A 23,405-nucleotide genomic window follows, 5' to 3' on the forward strand; every position below is an offset into this window, starting at 1 on the left:
CATATACAATGCTCTCTTTACTGCAAACCAAACACACCCCTCCTCTCTCGCCGTGTGTCTCACCGGCTACAGGAACTTATGAACCAAAAGTACAACACAAGTTATCCATTCTGCACTTTATTGATCAAAATGGTCACAAGGAGCATACAGTCATCACTGTCTGGGCTACAATTACAATCATGCATTTGCCAAACAAAGGAAGGCAACAGGTTTGCATACTAATCAAAGCAGGATTTATTTATGTTAGATATTCGCCTTGTTCACTCATTCAATGTGAAACCACAACACTATAACGAGTAATACATCAACATGGGGATGTTGTCCAGCCATGAAACTGTAAATTAGGCAGATAAACAAAGTTGACCATATGACCTACTTTATCGACGTCTAATTGGTTGAATGGTACTCTCAGTAAACTGTGCCCATAATGCTGATTTCCTTCATTTAATGAAATTGGCTTTAAAGACAAAAAAAAACTATACTCCACTAAACATACAGCATTTTCCTTGCAGAAATAAATTGCACCAGAGCACTGTTTCGGGGCAGCGTCATGTTTTGTGACTGCAATGCCTTTCATAGAGGCGATGGGCGTTTCTGGACGCAGATGGCGCTGTTGAGCATATATTTTGTTTCAGTCCCGTTTCCCTCCATGGTTTCTCCTCTCTCCGACTAACTTAGCGTTTGGCTCAGTTCATTATACAGCCCTATATTCTCCCTCCATTAGGGCATCTCTGCCTTTGGACTGAAGATCCCACCAAAACCCAAGAGAGAAAAGTTTCACTTTCATAGGGCAAGATGGACATGAAAAAGAGGATCCACTTGGAGCTAAGAAACAGGACACCGTCTGATGTGAGTCGTGCTTTTTTTTAAAAACCAACCCTTAGTTTTCTGGCTAGCCTTTGCTAGCTACTTTTTCTGCTTTGCGAGTGACCTGTGTGGCTAACGTAATGGTGACCACATGGGCTTTAGATGATGTTTTCTGGTTTATAATGGGGCGGAAAACACTCGCACAACAAGCTTAATCCTTTATACCGCTCTGGATTGGGCGTATAGGGGCAACGAGAGGAGAAAAGCTATGAACGTTATTCAATCGTTACTTTGAAACGGCGATTATTTCGCTCGCTGGCATTATTGCGGTGCTTTAACCGTTTCGCAGCCTCCTTGTCCAGTGGTGCACACGGTTCAGAAGGACTCCCCCGGTTGTACCACAATTAGTAAACTTCTTTTTACGCTGATATATTAGGAGATTTGCATCCTGCGCCGCGGTTGGCATTCACAGAGCGGTACATTTCATACAGACCTTGGAAGCCATGTTTGCTGCTAGCATAACTGCTAAAAATGGGGCGCTTTTTTTCGTTACAAATGCTCTTTACAACTCCAAAGGCGTCCGTGCTACAAAATGAGTTTTTGTTACATGTAAACGGGCCATCGGCCATCACGAGTTACGTCTTTAAATTCCCGGAGAGTACGTTAATATCAAATGGTCCGATTCAGCAGCGACAACAAAAAAAAAAAAAGTCACTTGATTCACGAGTCATCCATATACGTTGATCACTTAACATTGAGCCACTGTTACAATAAGCCAGTTGAAATTGACACAAACTAGCAAATACCTATTCGTGTGACCGTGGGTTGTTTTAAAGACACGCTGCGATTCGTAAGTTTCCAAAGGGTGTGCAGCAATTTATTCCCCCAAAAATAGCTTACACGCTTGTTTAGCAGCTACGTTAACGTTACCCTTTCATCGCAATACTGCACTTATTTAATAAAGTATAGTGATGATACAGTCATCCAGACAACAGCCATCTAACTTAGTGTTTTTGTTCCCGCCACATTACCCCCACTGTACAAAGACAACAAAATATATCCAGTTGTAAACTTAAAAACTGTCAAAACACAACTACTCTTTCGTCCGATGGTTGTTAAGCAGAGCTAAACGTGTCGTTGTTTGCAACCAAACTGATTAATTTGTTGACCATTGGTTTCATTAACCGAGCCTTGAATGACACGGAGATCCGGTGCACCGCGCTTCATGCGTGGGCAGCCAAAAACTCGACGGTCGGCGTTTCCCCATCGACTCATGCATAAAATAAAACTGATTTAACACCGGAAAATAACTTAGGTAACGTGTAAATAACGATAATTACTCTTTATAAGCAGTTGTTTTTGCCCATTGAAGTGTTCAGAGAACTGCATACTGTATCTCAGGAATCGCCATGTTGTCATTCTGTCGTCTTTGAAGCTCTGGGAGAAAGGAACCGTCTCCATCTTTGTTTTTTTTTTACTAAATTTCCGTTCCCAGTATATTTCCTTCGACCTGAACACGACGATGTACCCTGTAACAAACTGGTAATATGGGTCTTTCGCTCGACGATAAGGAATACTCCACTTCCCAAATGAAAGCTGGTTTAACGAAAACAAGAAAATCTGTACTAAGGGTGTATTCGCAATCCTTTCCGTTGCTGTTGGGTTGGCTAATGGCGGGCAGACAGACTGCTCCTCTGCTGCACGGCAGCGTTTAAAAGGGGCAACGGCTAGCCTGTAGCGAGCTAACGTAGCACACTAAAAATCATTGCATTTGTCATTAGTGACTGCATCAGCAGGCCACGGGAAACCACCGCTTTGCTCTTCATCGTGTCAATGAAATCTGTATATTACCCGTCATGCCCGGGTACATTGAGCATACACGCGTGTTTTTAGATGGAGACACAAGAACCGTTTTGGTGTTTTACATCAGAAATCGTGATCTTTGACGTTTGCCACTAACTTTTTTTGCAACGTTTTTCTCCAACATTGAATTGCGCAACCAGTGTTGGCTTTAACCGACTCAAATGAACTCCGCCTTCAGGCTTGTTTTGTAATGTTTCACAGCAACTACAAAATACATTTTAGATTATTTTACACACAATAAAGGGCCATTTCCCTAAACAACAACACAAACTAATGTTATGTTGTCTGTCAGCTTGTTTTCTCGATGATTTTGCCTAAAAAAATGGCATTATTTTGTTTCAGAAAAGAGGTTGTAAAATATTTTATAAATTAAATATAATATTTTTTCCTTCTAGAATAGATTGTTAGTGTAGTTTCACTAAATGCATTAAACTGGAGATGATATTTGTTTATGTGGTGTATTATACCTTTCTGTATTCCAGGTACGAGAACTTGTCCTTGACAATTGTCGATCAGTTGAAGGAAAAATCGAAGGCCTCACAGCTGAGTTTGTCAACCTGGAGTTCCTCAGTTTGATAAATGTTGGCTTAATGTCAGTCTCCAACTTGCCCAAACTAGGAAAACTCAAAAAGGTAAAAAAATGACTTCTTACCTCCATGTAAAAGCTGAATTGTGACAAAATGTCAGCTGGAATAATATGTCTCTCTACTGTCTTTCAGCTGGAGTTGAGTGACAACAGAATCAGCGGTGGCCTTGATGTTTTAGCAGAGAAACTACCCAACCTCACGCATCTAAACCTGAGTGGCAACAAATTGAAAGACATTAGCACATTGGAACCGTTGGTATGTGTTTTGAGATACGTTAGAGACAACACTAACATACATATCTATCTGCATGAACACAGAATGTGTATATTATATATCATGTTAATGCCAAATTCATTATTAGACAAAGCACACGTATTTATACACAATCTTGTCATGCACACAACTATATTAATGTAGATGTGATTACAGTAATGAACTGTTCTCAACCAACAGCATACAAATAACATATGCATTTCTAATTTGTGCACATCTTTCTGTATATGCGGATATAAATATTTAAACTTTCAGTTGTTAGTCAACATACACTTCAACTGACCTTTCAAAGGGTTTAGCACAAATTCAAAATCCACTTACAGTATATGCATTTCAAATATGATTCTTATATGGGAATTTGTATAAGAACAAAAATTTTACAGCCCATATAGTAGCAGCCAACCTCACAGACACTTCAGCAACTATCTGCTTTAACCCTTAAAATGACATGCAGCAGTTTCTCATCGCAGTTCTTCACTGAATGTGATCAACAGAAAAAGCTGGATCACCTGAAAAGTTTGGACCTGTTCAACTGTGAAGTGACAAACCTGAATGACTACAGAGAGAGTGTGTTCAAGCTGCTGCCACAGCTCACCTACCTGGATGGTTACGACATGGAGGACAGGGAAGCCTCCGACTCTGACGGAGAGGTGGACGGCGACGGCGTCGATGACGATGAAGATGAAGGTGAGAAGTTCTTCCAATATCTCAGGTCTTCCTGCTTTACCGATCCTTAAGTCCACAGTAGCTGGAAATATATCAATATGAAATGACAACGCTCTCACTTTGAGCACGGAGTCTGCTAATGTTGGACTTGGATTACAGCACGATTCCATTTTTGATTCAAATTGTTGCTTTTGTAATTGCAGAGGGAGAGGAGGAGGAAGATGAGGACGGAGAGGAGGAGGACTTTGATGAGGAAGAAGACGACGAGGAAGATGAAGAGGAGGTAGAAGGAGAAGAAGACGACGATGAGGTCAGCGGAGAAGACGAGGTAATCCCCAAAAACGTAATTGAAATTATTTGGCAGAAAATAATTTTTGCAAGGAATTTGGATTCATTTTTATTTCTGTTAACTTTTTAAAACATTTTTGTTTACCAAGGAGGAAGACTTTGCTCAGGATGCGGAAGTAGATGATGAAGATGAAGAAGATGAGGACGAAGACGGTATGTACCATTGCCATAGTTGGACACCCTTCCCTTTACATATCAAAAATGCATTCAAACCCCAGAGCACCGCTAACTTATTTCAACACAGTTAACTGTTAGTAAAAGTACAACACGGCACTCCGGCCATCTCTCTTCATATCACAACTCTAGACCCTCCACAAGGCCAAGATCTGGATTGTGTTTTTAATGTGAGAGGTGGGACATTGGTTATCCTGCCAGATTAGGTTAGACAGACGTTTCTTCATTAAAAAGGAACTGAACTATTACACTGAATACTGCAGACTGAGACTGTAATCCACTGATGCGCATATAACTGACTGGATACAAAATGTACGAACTGTAAAGTGAGTCAAAAGTGCATTTACTGTTAAGTTACTCCTTAAGATTTGAGTCAAATATTTCACAAATTTGTCATATTTGTGTGTACTCTTACTTAATTATTAAAAAATAAAAGTGCAAAATAATGCTACATAGTACCATATTGCCTTTTTTGTTATGTTATTAAAGTAAAGAAAATAAATTGTCAAATGTACTGAAACAGCTGAAATCCAGTTTTGGAAATGAAGCCGCTTTGCTATTAATGGGACGGCGGGATGGCTGAGAAAGGACAGCGGCCTTTCGATTTAAAATGTTATTTTTGTACATAAGCTGCAGCTTTAAATAAAAGCAATGCGTGCATAGAAGGGTAAGTACATGTGCATATGTGGGTGCACTTGATAATGACTAATAAAAACTGAATATCAGGAATGATATGACACCTGCTGGTGGTTGTGTTGACTGAGGGAGCTGTGCAGGAGCGTGAACAGGGCATTATCAAATGACTTCCATAGCAATTGCCCATCACTGACCATTCATAATATAAGTCAAATAACATAATATAGTTGGATCAATTATAAAAAACGGTTTGAGAATGTTAATATATCTTCAGGCATAAAAACTTACGACGAGCTCGTCAGTGTAAAACATCTCAGGAGGGTCGGTTAAATCCTGGAAAATGTCAATACTGAAGATGCATATCTGGCACTGTTTATTTTCAGCTCCCATGGTGTAACATCATATCATGTAGGGACAGCAAAACATGACAGTGACCATTCTTAAGCACTGCCCACCCGCTCTAAGATCCTACTAGAGGATTGATCACGCTGAAAGTGGAGGGCAATTAACACTGAATACATGTAAAGAACCCTGTGTATGTATACAATGTGTAACACGTAAAGACTATATTATATGTAGAATGTGTTAAAAAACAAAATATATATATATACACATATATATATATATATATATATATATATATATATATATACACATATACACATACATGTATGTATGTGTATATATATATATATATATATATATACACATATACACATACATGTATGTATGTGTATATATATATATATATATATACACATACATGTATGTATGTGTATATATATATATATATATACACATACATGTATGTATGTGTATATATATATATGTGTATATGTATATATGTATATATATTTATGTATTTCCTGTATGATGAAAGGGTTAGACTGAGTGGCTGTCGTGCCTGCAATGGATGATAACATTTTCACTGTTTTGCTGAAATTGAAGTCTCTTTGCCCCCAGAAGCAGTGGAAGCAGCGGATGCTGGCAAAGGGGAGAAGAGAAAGCGAGAGCCAGAGGATGAGGACGACGACGACGATGAAGACGACGATTAAGAGCAAAACTGAAAACGAGAGCCTACCGAGTTACCCTTCCTCTCCCACAAACCCGAACGTCCGCCCTCCTACAACTCACACCGCCTTTGTCATCCATGTCTACCCCCCCCCCCCCCCCCCCCCCCCAGCTCTGAGCTCTTTTTATGGGGCAAGACTGTACCGGATGGGCGGGCCGAGTGGAGCTGCCACACCCTTTTTTTTCCCTCCCCCCCCCTATCATGGAACTGAGAGCCACCCTCCACCTCACCCACCCCCACAGCCCAGAGGTTCTCAGGCAGCCCAGCACTCAGCATTCCACAATTTCACTGTCGATCCCTCTTTATGTATTCCCGTGTGAGGACTTTGGGACTGGTATCTAGTTTTGGGTCTGTGCTTTTAATATTTCGTTGGATGAATAATTTTTTTTGTTGTTGGGTTTATTATTTCTCAATTTTATTGTCTTTTATTATTTTAGTTCTGTTCCTTTTTATTTTTCCCAATAAAATTATTGCTATAGCAGCTGTGCAACCAGCGAGCCATGATTTTTAGTGTGGCCGCCTGTTGCACAAATCAAGGTTGTAGCTACATTTTTACTTTCTGTATGACAAAAAAACAACTTTGTAAATAAAATGTTAACATTTTGTGCTTTTCTCTCTTCCTGCCTTGTTTTTTTGGTGTCCCGAAATTAACGGAAAGTGGCAAAATGCCGGCCACCATCCACCCCTTGCTGTTATTCTGTGTATTATGATGGTGACTGTAGATAACAGTCCACAGAAAAGCTTTATGTCTGGTCATAAAAGACAGGTTTTTAATTTTTTTTTAACGAGTCTCCCTTGATACAATACTCTTTTGCCAATGGAAATAGCTATTAGTCTCTGTAACCATTACTCCTCACCATACTAGTCTCAAGGATAACCTTTTCTAGTGAGTCCGATGTAAGAGATGGAGACAAAATCCAGTCTTATTCTGTGTAAAATGCTTTCTGAAATTCACCCATACCTAATACTGTATGAGGCCTTCACAGTGTCAGTAAGTTTGTGTTTTTAGTGTGAAAACAAAAGTGATATATATATATATATTTTTTAAGACTCAAGAAGATTTACTTGATTTGACTAACAGACTGCCAAAGTCTCATATTAGCTTCGGCTAAATGCATTTTTGCACAGGATGAGGACGGCAGATTTTGGTCCACCAACTCTAACATTGGACTTCAACTAGGAATGGATCATTTCATGACCATTATGGACAAGGAAAATGATCACAGCGGTGGTTCCCAGCCCGTTTGGCTTGATAAGCCCTCGACAAAGCGATGTCTGCTCGGGGGACTCCTCATCAAAGCCTTCATTGTGGCTCTGAGCTGTCAAATCCTAGCTGGGTGTTTCATTTAAATATCTTTTTTTTGGGGGGGGCTGAAGGGGCTAAATTGTTTTTCACAAGAATAAAAGATAAGAAAAAAACATTTAGTTTACAGCAAAATGATGGAATGGTTTCTTCTTTCGTATCTTTGTTCACCCCATCTTGTGACTTGTTGGAGAGTAGATTTGAATGACATTTGGACACGCGAGTATTGTTTTAAGACAGACTTGAGAACGTATCATCAAGGAGTTTTCCCACTAAAGTTAATGCCGTACTATCTTGTAACCTGTAGAATATATTCTAAAACAAAATTATAATTATACGCTCTACAGAAACAATGTTACCCCAAGATAGTGATAGATTTCAACATTGAGCTCAGCAATAGCAACTCAATTTCATGACTGTGCTTGTGCGGAACAACTTGTTTCTAAAAGAGTTCATGGCTGCTGATCTTCTCCAGGCTGCTGCTTCTTTTAGAGCCCTTTTTTAATTTCAAACACAAGCCAGGCAATCGTGTACAGATAAACAATGTTAGCCGTCTACACGCTGCAGCCTCAGAGACTCCAAATAGTCAGCAGTTTACTGAGGGAACTGCAGGACCTGCAAGCAGCACTGCTGACTTTGTAACAGAAATAGCTAGCTGCTTAAATGTTAATGTAGTTGAGCCATTGAGTTAAATGTTTTTACTTCAATTTATTGTTTTGTGAAGGAAGGTAGTATGCCCTATTAGAGAAGACAAATAGATTTGATGCGATTCATTGTTCTTTTTCTTACATTTCGAAACAATATAAAAATAAACGGCATAACATTTAACAGAAAAATAGAAGGAAATCACAATAACTGCATTAAAATGCATCCAGACCAGGCACAGTGAGGCTTATATGAACCCACCCAGCAACAACCCTTTAATGAACTGTTAAATCAGACGTCTTCAGACGGTGAATGCTACAGTCGACGCTGTAGCTTATTGTTCCAGTATAAAGTAAGAGACTGTCAGTGTCTGGAATAGATTGATATTGTTGTTGTCACTTGGCTTGTTGAGATGTTTTTCTGAGGACTTGGTATTGGACACATCAATAATAAAACCACAGAATGATGATCCATCTCTTACAATCTTTAGTAGAGCAAAGTAATCATTACTTCAGCAGAACATTGTGATGATTAATTCATAAGATGATTTGGAGAAAACAGCAAGAAAAAAAGATTTGTGAAGAAACAACTTTGCTTTTCCACTCCCAATGCTTATTGTTAATAATTCATTCTAATGTATAACAAGTGGAAATTGAAATGATACTCTAGTTGTGCTGGCACAAGGGTGGTACACCATAAATATTAAAATATATGAGTGGATATTTGTTGATAGCCGGCAGTGAGCTCATCATTCTGTTGTCTCAGTGTCATAGTGTTGCTTTTGAAACATCAAATCAAAAATCCATCATTCATCAATTTAGAGGAGTACTCCAGCGATTTAGTGCTGCACTTCAATGAAGCTGGTGAACTCACAGAATGGTCAAAATATCCTGACTTTTGTTCCTGAGTCCGGCAGCTTCATTTCCCTCGATGCAACCAAGAGCATCTTTTTTGTTTGACCCTCCCTAACAAGCCGACGCCCATATCTTTAAACTTCCACACAACTAGTTTATTCCACAAGCTTAATGCTTAAAGAAGACGGAGGGAATTATTCAACTTGTATCACAGGCTGAGAAGTAGGCTACTATTACCATCCTTGCTCTTTGACATTATGAAATAAAACTCAACATGAAAAGTGTTATCAGGGAATATTACATCACGAAAATTAAAATTTTTAAATCAAAGCTTTCATCAAATGAAACGGATGTCCGAATAAAATTGAGTCATGAAAATGAATGACACATTCTTTTCACAATAATGAGTTAAGTTTTAATAATCGCTTTGTTTAAATCATTTATCAACAGGATTATTTCATGTTTTTGTTGTTATTAAATGTTGAAAATTGTAAGTTTCCATAGTTTTTGGTCACACAGGTATGAAATGGGCCAGCAGTAAAGACTGTAGAAGACAAATTATGCCGTTAACAGTTCAGTCACTGTAAAACGGCGCTGAAAAAATTGGCTAAAAAATGACAGCTGCCATGCTATTTAGCTCGAGGTATGCAGTATTTATTTGTGGTATAAACTGCATCAAGCATTGAATTACTAAGCTAACCAATGACTGTTCTTTAAATGCACAATTTTGGTAGACAACAGTTCATCCGTCCATTTCCAGAGAGACCTTTCAGAAGGAGAAATATCATAAAATACAAATAAAATAGTTTTTTGGGATTGGGAAAAACAAATTTTGAATAAATTCTGAGGGAAACATTGACACAATTTAAGCTTGTTGGAATGGCTCTGGAAGTCCAATCTACAATCTGTTGTGATGTGTTCAAATAACCAAATCAGCCCTTAAGCAAGTCCACGTCAGCTGCAAACACAGCAGTGCACTGTGGGAATGTGGAGACTCATCCACCAACAGCAGTGGCGGTTAGAATTTACTACGGCCGGTGCGTTGCTGCTCCTGGACAAAAGTCAGCTGGAGATGAAGCTGTGCTAGAACGGTCCTCCCAGAGGTCAAAAGGTCCACAGTTGTATTGAGGCCAGTGTGTCTGTATGTGCTGTTTGTGTTGCCTAATATCTGCAAGCACTTCTGTAACATCTATGCATATTTACATGGCAGAGAATTGTCCCTCTCAACATCGAGAACAAGGGAATGTTTAAATTCTGAAGGCAACTAATATAAGAAAGTGGTCTGAACACCATTCAGAAGTTCATTGAGGGAAAATGCATTTTTAAATGCCATTAGCATGGACTTCACTAAGTGCTCAGTGTGACTGTGTGTACATTTTAGTTATTTAAGTCTTTAAATTAACAGATCATCACAGCTAAGCATTTAAAAAGAAACCATTGATGTTTTCCCTGTCACATGTAAGTAAACGGATTATTTTATGAGATGAAGACCCGTCTCCCTGTCGAGATCACTTCTCTTCCAGTAGCCTCATCTAGACGTTTGTCATTTTAAACACAGAGGATCTCTTTCAAAGCTGAAACATCATACTGGTAACTCTCTGTCCATCTTCCAAAAAACCCCCAAAAAAACAATATCTACTCATTGAAACCCACTTACACAAACTTGACCTGCTAATGAAGACCGTTTAAAGCTCCAGAACATGAGAGTAAGAGATGAGATGGAGATTTCATTTTTTCCAGTGCTGCTTTCAACTGTCAAGCTAAATAATAATAATTTGTGTTCGCATTCAAGAAGTCCTGCACAGGAATGGGCAATATAAATGAAACCCAATAATCATAGAGTGAAATCATTATATATCATAAATCCATTGTACCTGTTCTGAGGAACTGTATATGAATGAAATAACTAGATAGGAAGTTTAATTCAGTAAATTAAATAATACAGCAGAGATACTACATGGTATCTCTGACGGTACACACATTTCTATCATCTCAATATATATTATATCTCCCATCTGAACTCCCGCTGTCACTCACCAGAGCTATGACGTGCTCATATTTCACTAACCACTGAAGAAGCAGATACTCTTTCAGCTTAAAATATGAACAGAAAATCCCAGTGTCATGATTTTTACAAAGGGCAATAAAAGACACATTTTAAAAGAAAATACATTCACGACTAAAAGCTAGTGGAACACAAACTAACCCAGAAGTGGTGCAGGACTACGGCTCTACAATGGCTTTGAATTGTTTTTATCACAGTGACCTCAGGAAAAATTAAAGCACGCTTTTTGTCCTTTTAAAAACATGTTTGCATGCTGTATGTTGCAAAATTACAATCGGGAATTCAAGTACTTGAACAAATAGTCAATTTTCTTTGCCTGTATTTCAAAATAAATCAAAAAAAATGAAGAACTGCTACATGGCATCAGTTACAGAATTGGCTTACACAATAGCTGCAGTGAAACGCATTGATTCATTTTCAAATTTCCAGCAATTAAAAAAAATAAAAACAAATGCAGCTTAATGGAACACAAGAACACAGCTGGGATCATGATATTGTCATTCATTTAGATCGCTCTCATTCAAGCACACATTCAAGCATACATTAAAAACACCACAGCCACCTCCACTTACAGTAGTTTGAATATTGGAAATAAAACAATCACCAACCATAAAAAAATAAAAAAATTCTGCGTTATCGCACAATCACCCAGGATGTCTGCTCCTGCCCTGCAACAACTTTCAAACACGCAGTTAGCCACATCATCCAGTCAAGACAGGCACAGACATCCCGTTTCATCGCCAGCTACAAAGAGCAGAAAAAGCAAAAAATTACAATAACTTGCATAGCTTTGAAGCGTACAAAAGAAAGGTCAAGGTCCACAGGTGCAAATCGTTTTAATAAACCATGTTACAGCTGGGCGAGACTCCGTGTTTTAGTGTACGTGCATGAACAAAGAATATGTGCACTGTGTGTGTGGAACAGACAGAATGAACAAAAACACAAAAGTTGAGGTTTAAAGCACCCCTGTGCAGTGAGTGTGGAGGGCTCATTAAAGGTAAAGAGGTGAGTCGGGATCCTAAGAACAGGTGTCGTGGTTTGACGATGGGGTTAGTAAGTTTGTACAGTGATGCATGTGTTCCTCGAGGCGGTGGAGGGGACCCCGTGGGCGGGGAAAGTCTTAGAGGGAGCTCTGGTGAGACTGGGAGTTTTTGATGTTCTTAATCTCCAGCTCCAGCTGTTTGACGCGCACGTCCCTCTGGTTGAGGAGCTCCCTCAACCGTCGGATCTCCTCCTGCTGCTTGTGGAACTTCAGTCGCAGCTGTGGACAAAACACATGCAGAATATATCAAGGGTGTCATTTCCACTAGAGACGGGGGGAGACATGTACACTTTTTTTTGCTACTTTTAGGCTTCAGATTCAGTTTGATTTACTCGGTAAAATCTCTGTTTTCTCTTAACTGTCCAGCTGCCATAATCCAGATGTTGATACGTTCATCTAGGTCCCCCTTTAATTATTATAGTGTACGCCGCAATATTGAAAGGGTAACTTTGGTATTTTTCAACCTGGACCCTCTTTTCGCATGTTTCTGTGTTTAAATGAGTAACAGCGACAACGCGTTTTGAAATTGGTTCAGTGTTAACGGAGAAATCTGCAGTTTGTTCTGTTCCTTTTATTTTTCCCAATAATCTGTGTTAGCGAGCTGCAGTGTAATCATATCAGCCATTCTGTCCACTAAAAGTACTTGTTTTTGCCACCGACAGGCTCAGATTGTTCTTATAAGTGTCTGACAACATCATAAAAATGACCCTACAGAGATAGAAAACATTTTTCTTTACCTTTTGCTCGATCCGGTCTGTTTGTTATTCACAGCAGTCTTGTTCTTAAATCTCACGTTACATCCACATTGTCAAATTCAGCTGATGAAAAATATTTCTATTAACACTGTTAATAGACAGTTTTGTACTGCAACACAAAACTCGCCCCTCCTTTCACTAACTCCACTCACGTTTCCACCCTTATCCTCCAGCAACAAGTCACATGACACAAAAACTAAAAGGTAAGAAAAGTGTTTTTCTGTATTTCCTTTTCCATAATGCTGTCAGATAATAACAACCAGAGCATGTCAGTCGCAAAAACAAGCACTTTTAGTGGACATAAATCGACGGGGTGCAATTGTCTGCTATGATTACATTGCAGCCATTTAGCGTCTGTCGTCCACTGAACCATTTTCAAAAACTGTTGTCCCCATTAGTCACTTACACGTAAAAACACAGGATGAAAAATACCAAAGTGACCCTTTAAGGGTAAGGCTGATGATGTTCTATATGTTTTATCTCTCGTGAAAAAGCCAAAGCCAACAATTTGTTGGTTAGCACCGAGCCATTGAATCCTATTGAGATGTATATGTTTATAAACCGTTCACAAAGATGTATTGTATATTCTATAAACGTTGTTTCCTAAAACTGCTGAAAACTTTAGCAGACATCACTCAAACAGGAGTAAATATTTGACTCAAAATACACTACAGAGTCTGTGTTTATTATAATGAAGGAACACACACACATATATATATTATATATACTGTATGTTTTTAGACTACATTGGCCACAGCAATACAATATGTTGGTCGCTAGATACAGAGACAATACCGAAGTAGGATTACTTTAATGTTGGTTTTGGTAAGTTCATGGGATATATTGTCAACAACAAACATCAGCAGCCTTTCTGAGAAGCAGCTGTATGTATTGGACTTTTCTTTTACCCAAGGTTTTGCATTTCTCAGGTCGAATGTGATTGGGGGAGCTTGTTTACGCAGCCTGACAGGACCCTACTCAGCCTCCTCTGGTGTTTGAGGAAAACATCTTGAAATTCATATTTTTATTTACTGCTGACAGTGCAGTTTTATTATTCCAATGAAAACATCAATCAAAGTGACGACTCGAAGATTTTTCTCATTTAAGTTTTAAAGTCTTGTCATACTTCATTCAATTCATTCCATCTTAATTTTATGGTTCTCCGATATATTTTTCAGGGTTAGTGAATTAACAAGATAGAAATTCAAGCCACATTTTGAATTCTTCCGTTGGACTTAGTTCTATATCATTTCACCATAAAGTGTATTTACGCAGGTTGTAAATAAATAGCATTCGCATGGTTTTTAGACCCCTGCCCTTAAAAACAAAACTCGAAGAATGACAAAAGTCATCCGGTACCTCATTCTCTGTCCTGGGCGGAGTGCAAAGTGCGAGGACTTCTCCGTTGCTGACGGGTGTCCGACTCCTGCCGTCCTCTGTATTGCCGCTGTCCTCGCTGCCGTCTTTGGTTCCCACTTGGTCCTGAATGTAAGACAGCTGCAGCATGCCTGGTCTGCTGCGAGACCTGCGAGTGTCCAGCGAGTTTCCCCATCCCTTGCTCATCTCCGAGTACGACTCTGCTACTTGACTTCCAGGCTTAAGAGACATTAGCACCGGACCTGGAGGACAAAGAAAGAGGAGCTGAATGATCCTGAAAGCAGAATAAATGTTCTCAGAGATTAACCTTGATGAATTGTCACAAATTAAAACTACCAGACATGACATAAAGAAGTTCAAATCAGTCCTACCTTGACCAGCTACAACGTTTGCTCATGTACTTCGACTTAAAATGCTGAAGTAAATGATATTCGTACTACTTTCACCACGAGTAAGGAATTATCATAATTACATTAGACACTACAGAACTATGACAGTAGCGACACAAAACACACCTTTAGTATGGCATGAAAACCTTTTAAATGAAAGCAAGAACTCAAGCAAGAATATGTGATCTTGATTCCACCGAGCCATACTTGTATTTTCTTTTCTGGTATATTTGAACCCTGATCATGATTCACTTTGGCGCAGCTTACCACCAAACCTGTAGACCTCGCCAACATTTATAAATGTGTCACACACACATTAGTTCTGACCTTTATCAATGCCGCTGAGCCATTCCTCTGCAGACAAAGCCGGCTTGTTACCAGCAGTCATTGGATAGATGTCTTCTTGGTACGACTCCGACTAGAAACGCATGCACAGTACATTTCAGACAGACGTACTTTTCGCACACCAAATTAGGTCTCATCAGCTTGAAAATTGGAGGCATTTCTTTTACATATATCCTCTGGTGTTCGTGTGAGTGGGTGCGCTCTCACCCTGCGGGGCACGATCATTGAGAGAGGCTCAATAAGACTCTTGATCGTCACCAGTTTGTAGAACCTGAACACCTCACAGGAGCTCACATCCAGACCTCTCTTTGGCATCACACCTGAAGGAAGACACACAGTTTTACTCTGTTATATAGGAAATCCACTTTTTCTGCAGCACTACTGTGCTATAATATACTTATATTATTGAGCGTTAAGAACAATTACTTTACACAGAAAGTGTGCTGACTGACGGAGATAAGGTCAACAACACACAACTGCAAATAATATGTAGTGGAATCACATGATGGCTTGAAAAGAAAGAGATTAACGCTATTAACTTTGCAATATGCAAAAGTGTACAAAAGCCCTTCAACCGGCGCACATGTATGTTCATATTGCAATGGAAAAAGTGTCAATGCAGGATCATACCCGCCCACAGCACAGGACCATGTTCAGTAAAGAAATGATTGGCTTTTTAACACCCACCTTAATTAAAATAAATGGATCTTTTCTGTTCATTAGATCTTTACGACGACTTTGGCATTTATTTCCTGACATTTTTTGGACTGCTTTCGAATTTCAAGTTCTTCATTGTCATATACCCAAAACTGCAGAAAAGCCATCACTGGCAGTGAAAATCTTAGATCTCAGGCTCATCAAACATGTGAAAAAAAACAAGCAAGTAAAAAACTAAATAATCTAAAAACACAAAGTAGTGGAAGTTAAGGGAAACACTATATTTTTAAAGTTTCAGTTAAAACAGGACTTTAATTCAGAACATTACCTCAAAGGCTGAAAATGAGTCTAATAGAAGCAGTTTCATGTAGAAACCACGGTTGTAAGAACCTGGCAACATTTTGAACTAGAATCTCAACTACTTCCATTTCACTATATCCTTGTTTTGACTCTAAACGAGAGTGACTGCGTGTCACTTCACGTGATCTGCGACTTCACCTTGATCAGCCGGTTTGGTTATTCAAATATTGCAGGCTTATTTGCACAGCAGCTTTGCTTACAGTTGAAAGACCAGAAGGCAGGCAGAGTTTCCAAATCGCCACATTTTACACACATTTAAGCAAGTAAATTGTTAAATCCAACATTTTGGAGACTGATTAAAACAACATAGTCCCAGTGTGTGTGTGTGTGTGTGTGCATTTCTTACCCATTCCTTTCTGAGGTAGGTTTGACCGGTACTCTGTGAGATAGTAGATATATGGTTTTTCTGAGCTGATCTCATAGTACCTCATATTTCCGTCACCCTGACAAGAGACAAGAGAAGACTTTGTCACAATAATATGAAAAGTATTTTGTGTATAAAGACGTTCTAGTTGCTTTCAGAGACCCACCTTCCCAGCAAGGTAGAGCATGTGTGTGTCTGGGTCGTAGAACGGAAAGATGAGTCCTGACGAACCATCCAGGTTCTCTTGTGACAAAGGCACAGACAGATCGTCCTACAAACACACACCAGGATCAAAAACAAACACTTCAGCACCAGCAATATGGACAACATTCCCTCATATCAAAAAAACACTACTACATAGACAGCACTCTCCGGCACAGAAAAAAAAACTGAGCGCTTAGTCCCTAATCCCTGCTTTGGCTATAATCTTCCACCCACGATACACTCTCACAAATCAAAACACACCAAAGTCCACCGGTTTGTCCACTAGATGGCAGAGTTGTGTTTGTGAGAGAGTTTCCACTTGATATTGAGCATTGCATTAGCCTCACTGCATCAACCGCAGGGATCACACGTTCGTATTTGGGTTTTTTTACACTCCAAGTATCTGATCCACACATAAGGCCATTTGAAACTAATTATGATAAATCAATGATTTGTTGAAAACCCTTTCCCAAAGTTCATTATGTCCAAAAGGTTCCACTTTCCTCACTTTTTTCTCTAAACATTTCCTTTCTATACTTCTCTCAACATTCAACCGTGCTTTTTTTCTTTTATCCTGAATCTTTACTCCTCTGAGGTTTTAATGACGTGAGACAGGAAATAGGGCCGTCTAGACTGGGGACATCTCTCCCAAATATGAAATATTATGAATTCTCTACTATTGGGATTATTCCTATTTCTGGGTCTTTGCTCTCATCATTTTATTGACATTTTCTTTTTTTTCTCATGTGGATTGTCTATATGCACTGTAGTTAAGGCATCTCTGTATATCACCATATTGTTGTTAAATTTAATCAATCTAGAATTACAGTCTCTCCGCCAAACAGGGAAGTTGCAGTTTATATTCATGTCTGTCTCTAAAATGTCATAATTTTATCCAGTTAACTATTTGTTACTATTACCACTATTTTGATTGTCTATTAATCAAAACAGTTACTTTTCAAGTAAAAATGTCAAACATTCGCTGATTATCCAACAGTAAACTAAACATCTTGGACTGTTGATCGAATACAACAAGATATTTGAATACAAACTCAAAGGTCCAACTTTAATCTTTTTCAGAGCGTCAGACTGCATCACATGGTCTGTATCAGTGAGTGGAGCTGGTTCAGGTGTCACCACATGACCGAAGTGTGGCACTCCGGTCACCTGATAACAATTGATTGCATGCGTCATCACATAATAGAAACGCCACATATTGAAACCAGATCCAGCTGACCATGATTAAGACCGTGAAATGTGCATTAAAGTGCAGAAAAAGCAACGTTTTTGGACCTTTGAGGTGAGGTGATTCTGTCACAAAATACTTCCTGTGCTGTAATTTGATCTCACCTGATCCCACAGAGCAAACTGTCGGTCGTTGTAACGTGAAGTGCCCGATGTGAAGAGCATCTTCATGTTGCCCAGGAACAGCACCTTGCTGGCTTTGTGTGTCTTGCAGTTGGATTCCTGCAAACACAACAGGCTTAAAACAAAGCAGCAAGCATACTAAACATTTGATGTCTTTACATTACATTACAGCACAGTGACGTAATGCTTCTTATGTTTCCAGGAGAGCTTGTTTAGCAGGCCAAAGTAGCGCGAGTGGACTGATATAAAGTGTGTGAGGTCAGTGGAGCTATGCTATGGGCCTGCTCTGGCCAGAGGTGCCTGCTCTGGCCAGAGGTGTCAGTTTTGGCTGTGTGGTGCTGGATGAGTGCCTGGGCTGGGAAGAGGGAACGAGGCAGGAACTCCCACTTATGCAATATTGGCTGAGATGCTATTGTACAAGACATCTAAGGCTTGTGGTATTTAGGTTTTATTGATTTTCACTGAAAAACAAATCTTGATTTTTCAAGAGGAACATATTAATTTAACTGATTTTCCTTCAGATGTTATGTCACCATTTATCCAAAATTGTGTTTTCACCCCCCAAAATACCTGCAGTTTTTTCACTGCAGTTTAAACTACATGAGGTTCTTTTTACGAAGAGTGCATCTAAAAAAAGCTTCCAGTCAAAGTTTGAGAGAAAAGGTGAATGAGCTGCTGATAATGCAACAGAGTCCTTAAAACCTATTTAAAGAACAAGAAATGCTTCAGCTAAAAATGGTATATTTAAAAAATATATTTTTGTATCTCTTTTATATGTGCTTTTTATCATTTTTTTAAATATCTGAAATAAACAAATAAATTCCTGTTTGTTGAAAAATAAATACCGTAAATAATAATATCTCTAACTACAGGTTTTCTTTACAGTTATTTAGATGAACTGGTACATAGCATAGTAACTACCTTTACAATTAGAGCACTCAAATTTAACTACAGAATTGTCTGAAAACAGGTAAAGACAACACACACACACACACACCTGCAGTAGGTTTCCTGAGCGCGGCTCTATGAGTCGGACCTTCCTGTCCTTGCAGGTGGTGGCAAAGAGGCTCCCCTCTGTGTTGAACGACATGGAGAGGACGACGTCTGTGTGGTGGCTGATTGTCCGTACGGGGTTTTTTATCACTTGCTCAGGACAGTCCAGGTTCCAGATCATCACCTGGAGGTGTAAATTACACACCGATGTAAATACACACACATACAGAAATTCAACAATCGACAACAAGTTTGGGAAGAAACTCAGTTTTTGTACTTGAGACTTGGCTTCGAAATTTTGTGGGAAATAAAAAAGGTATTGATTCGAACATTCATACTGACGATTTTATTATTTTATTTTCAGGACTCTTATTGGTTCTGACTTCACTCAGTTCTCTATTAAAAGCTGGGTACATGTGAAGCAAAACTGGTTTGTATGAAGTGATGTCTGATTACATCTTGATGTCTGATTACATCGTTTACATCTGTAAACGTGTTTACAGCTGTTCACACAGTGAAAAGTGGGGCGACTTGATATTATTTTAATTATACTTAATACTTAATACAGATCAGCAACAATCAGCGGGTTGCGTCGTCATAGTGAGCAATCTCTATCATGATATATGAACAAGAACTGGGCTGCTGTGACCCGTTTGGCTGCATGGTAATACATATTACGTAACAGCTTGTCGTTTTATGTGGCTGGGTTAGGGTTAGTGTGTGTGTGTGTGTTACCTGGTAGTCATAGCCCGTACTGAAGAGGATGTTGTTAGCGGTCGGGTGCCACTCAATGAGGCCCACTCTGCGGCTGTGACCCTGAAGCTCCTTCCACGCTGCTGTGAGGTTCTTCAGCACACCATGAGGAGGGATTTCCCAGACTTTCACCTGTAGACACACACACACACACACACACACACAGGACACCAGGTAAACAAAACACACAATGTATCTAAGAACACATTTTTTGACAAAGATTTGTGCATACAACACATATGAAGAACTTATACAACATGATGCATGAAACATTTCATGGTTCCTGATTCTCAAATTGTGAAGATCTTCTGCTTTTCCTTTGAATTGTTTTAATTTTGGATTCTGGGCTGCATTGCACACTATTCTTTTGAATTGTTACCAACTAAACATTCAATCTATTGCTTGAAAAATAATCAAACAATGTTTACTGAGGTACTAAATCAATTGAGAAGTTGGGTCATTTTCTTATCGACTTCTGTACAATCTGAGTTCCTTTTGCAACCAGAGGAGTCGCCCTCTGACGGCCGGTTGAAAGAATGAAAGTTCAAGGTACTTCCTCAATGGCTTCACTTTTCAGACACAAAAGGTTGCTGCGTGGTGTAACAATTGTTTCAGTGTGGTATTAGCACTTTTACTTGAGTAAAGACTCTGAATACTTTCTCCACCTCTGCAAACACACACACACACACACAAAACAAACACTCTGCTCTTAATACCTCTAAATCGATGAAAATAACCTTTACAGAAATAATCCAGGGTCAACTGAATAGGGAAAATAAATGGCACACTTTACAAAAACAGTCTTAGACCCTGTTGACTCTTCCTTTTGTCTTTCTGTGTACGGGGATTGATCTGCCAACTCAGGGCTGAGGAATGTGTGGAATGACTTCTAGTTGTTGTTGAAGGCTAAAGAGCGAGGCAATAAAATGATCTCCCTGCTGCTACATGTTCATAACGCAGGGAAATAACAGCACATCAGTGAACCATTTTGAAAATGTACTGTGTGTGTGTGTGTGTGTGTGTGTGTGTACAAACCATGGTGTCCTCGGAGCAGGAGGCGATGCAGTAGTCGTTGAAGGGATTCCATTTGACGTCTAACACGTTGCCTCTGTGGCCCGATATCCGGGGGTGCTGAGGATCCACTTTACCCGTCTGATATACAAACGGACAAAAAAAACCGTCAACTATGTAGCTAGTTAGCTTAGCATAAAGACTGGAAGCAGGGGGAAACAGCTAGCCTGGCTCTGTTCAAAGTCATGTCAAAATCTGTCTACAAGTAGCTCCACAGCTTACCGATGAACACGTTACATCTAATTTGTTGTGGGCCATTAAATCAACAATGAGATAAAACATGCTGAAAGGTCCCGTGGAGATCAGGGGAACTGCAGAGTCTGATGCAAATGATCTGAGGTTTGATCATGTTGTCATTTATTGTTAAAATAAAACTCAATCAATTTAGCATTGCACTCCTATAACGTTGTCAGATTTACGGTGGACAGTTTAAAAAACTAAAAAAGAAGAGGATTTTAAATACAGAGATATCTTACTTTGCCTACATTACCCACAATGCAACTCAATCACTACCAGCTTGGGTGGAGATTTGGGTGTGTTATAATGGTAGCGTCTGATGTAGCCTCAAACTGCTCGCCTCAAGCAAAGATGAGGAGCGGGTTAAAGAGGTCCGGTAAAAGATTTGTCGTTTTCAGACCAAACCAAGGCATCAGACAGCTTTATACAACTTTTTCCACATATGCAGTTGTACTTCTAAAGTCCTGTAAGCTGACCAATGAAATTGAAACTTCCCCTTTCATATAAAAATATTGGTTCGAGCAGCTTTAAAGATAGCCGGATGAAATATACAACAAGTCCGGTTGATCTGTGCAGGTTGGTGAAAGTGTCCCAGCTTGCCTTGCAGTCAGACTTCCTCTTGACATTAACATGAAACCCCCTAAACTGAAGGTGGAATGGCGCAACACGTTTGGGACACACGCCCTGGTTTTCCACGATCCTGTTACAACAGTCTTGAAGATTTTCTGCCTCAACAAGACCGCTAATTATGCTGTTTGCACAAACAGAACAATCCCTCTACTGACACACTCACACCTGCAGGCTAGATTACTGTGCAGGTAAGGTGTGTGTGTGTGTGTGTGGAACATGGGAATGATGTAACAATTATCTGTGCTTTCCTGCAAACCTGACGCATGCACAAGTAAGTAAACCATAGCATTTCTGTTCAACGTGTTAACTACTTTCTCCACAGAACAATACCTTATCTGTGAGTGCACACACATGGACGGGAGGTAGACTGTATATAATAAGAGGTGAAGGGCGCCAGACGTGGGACGTTTCACCTCCTTGAGACAGTTAAAGGAGGAGAAGAGGGGGGTCAAAAGATGAGTTATGTCATTCCTAAGCTCGTATGCAGTTTCTGCCCATGCCAGGAGGGTGGTGATAACTCACCGATACGATTTAAAAGATGGAGACAGACGGAGAGAGGGAAAAAGGAGTGAGAGAGGTGTTCAGCTTGATGAATGGCTCTGGAGGAGAGATATACAGCAGGACTGTAAATCTAACCGGCACACGAGAGAGGAAGTCTGGCTCAGTTTACTTGAGAGATCCCTATTGTTACTGATAACACCAGTGGATGTGATAATGTGCATAAATAACGTCTGGGAGAGTATTTGATTGATCACATTTAAGGTGAAATTTGTGAGTGAGATAAGATAGAATGAGGGAAAAGAAGACCACATGTGATGTTTAGGTTGCAGTGAAAAAGCTGCCGGGGGTTTCCTGGTATTTGGAGATTTTGTTTTGGCTCCACTGCTGACGTCCTATTTATAATCTGAGAGCAGAGCTGTCTTTTCCAGGTGTGCTGTGTGTGCAGGAGCAAAGAGGGAAACAATGGCAGGCATTGAAGTCAGCAGATGAACCTAATAAAATCAACAAAAATATATTTAAAAAAATCTGCTCTTCCTAATCACTTCTGACGTGAATTTACATCTTTTGTAAAACTGTCCAGCTTTTTGGTTGAAGCCAACTTCAGTTATGAGTCCAATTTGTCATGTTGATTTTCCCTGTTTCTCCTGTTGTGTGCCTGCTAGGTAGCTAGCTGGAAGAAACCTGAATTAAGCATCATGCTCATTGGCAACAGCATCAACCATCTTTTTACGTGGAGCAAAATAATAACTATGAGGAACTACAAGGATCATAAGTAATTCTCTCTTGTTTGCAGAGATATTGTTCAGGTCAAATCTTTCTACAATGTTTTTTGAACAGTGGCCGCAGTGATTTTCTCCGGCCCGTATAATCAGACTGAATTGTCATTTTATTTCACTTAATTATTAGTCTGACTGACATTATGTTGATGTCAGCCGATTATTCTGTTTCGTTTTGCTTTAACATGAGTGATGCATCTCCGTGATATGAGGATTTAGGAGTTCATTATTAGCCATGCAACAACATGTGCAGTTGTCATGTTCAATCTCACGTTGTTAATTCTTGATGC

General features: G+C 39.5%; 2 protein-coding genes across 6 annotated transcripts in view; one reads left to right on the top strand and one right to left on the bottom strand.

Annotated features, from left to right (window-relative positions):
• The first annotated feature begins 177 nt into the window (after positions 1 to 177).
• Positions 178 to 6,556, top strand: anp32b (acidic (leucine-rich) nuclear phosphoprotein 32 family, member B). 4 transcript variants are annotated; one of them, XM_079278340.1, is made up of 7 exons: positions 178 to 849; positions 3,153 to 3,302; positions 3,390 to 3,512; positions 4,025 to 4,217; positions 4,400 to 4,539; positions 4,634 to 4,697; positions 6,318 to 6,556. In XM_079278340.1, the coding sequence occupies exons 1-7, from the start codon at positions 796 to 798 to the stop codon at positions 6,407 to 6,409; spliced, it is 816 nt and encodes a 271-aa protein (XP_079134466.1). In that variant the 5' UTR covers positions 178 to 795; the 3' UTR covers positions 6,410 to 6,556. The 4 variants fall into 4 exon arrangements, with proteins under 4 accessions (XP_079134466.1, XP_079134467.1, XP_079134464.1 ...); XM_079278341.1 differs by having other exon boundaries at positions 185 to 849; positions 6,321 to 6,553; XM_079278338.1 differs by having other exon boundaries at positions 781 to 849; positions 4,400 to 4,524.
• A 5,039-nt stretch (positions 6,557 to 11,595) lies between these two features.
• The window catches only part of coro2aa (coronin 2Aa), a 31,490-nt gene continuing 19,680 nt past the window's right edge, over positions 11,596 to 23,405 (bottom strand). For both annotated transcript variants that reach the window (XM_079279526.1, XM_079279527.1), the window contains exons 3-12: positions 20,936 to 21,052; positions 19,883 to 20,032; positions 19,152 to 19,331; positions 18,137 to 18,253; positions 16,749 to 16,853; positions 16,565 to 16,661; positions 15,409 to 15,521; positions 15,184 to 15,274; positions 14,450 to 14,709; positions 11,596 to 12,554 (exon numbers count right to left, since the gene is read on the bottom strand). In XM_079279526.1, coding sequence (XP_079135652.1) covers positions 12,414 to 12,554; positions 14,450 to 14,709; positions 15,184 to 15,274; positions 15,409 to 15,521; positions 16,565 to 16,661; positions 16,749 to 16,853; positions 18,137 to 18,253; positions 19,152 to 19,331; positions 19,883 to 20,032; positions 20,936 to 21,052 — 1,371 coding nt within the window. In that variant the 3' untranslated portion in view covers positions 11,596 to 12,413. The remainder of the gene's footprint in view (positions 12,555 to 14,449; positions 14,710 to 15,183; positions 15,275 to 15,408; positions 15,522 to 16,564; positions 16,662 to 16,748; positions 16,854 to 18,136; positions 18,254 to 19,151; positions 19,332 to 19,882; positions 20,033 to 20,935; positions 21,053 to 23,405) is intronic.

This window comes from Melanostigma gelatinosum (genome assembly GCF_949748355.1).
Source record: "Melanostigma gelatinosum genome assembly, chromosome: 11".
Taxonomy (NCBI): Eukaryota; Metazoa; Chordata; class Actinopteri; order Perciformes; family Zoarcidae; genus Melanostigma; species Melanostigma gelatinosum.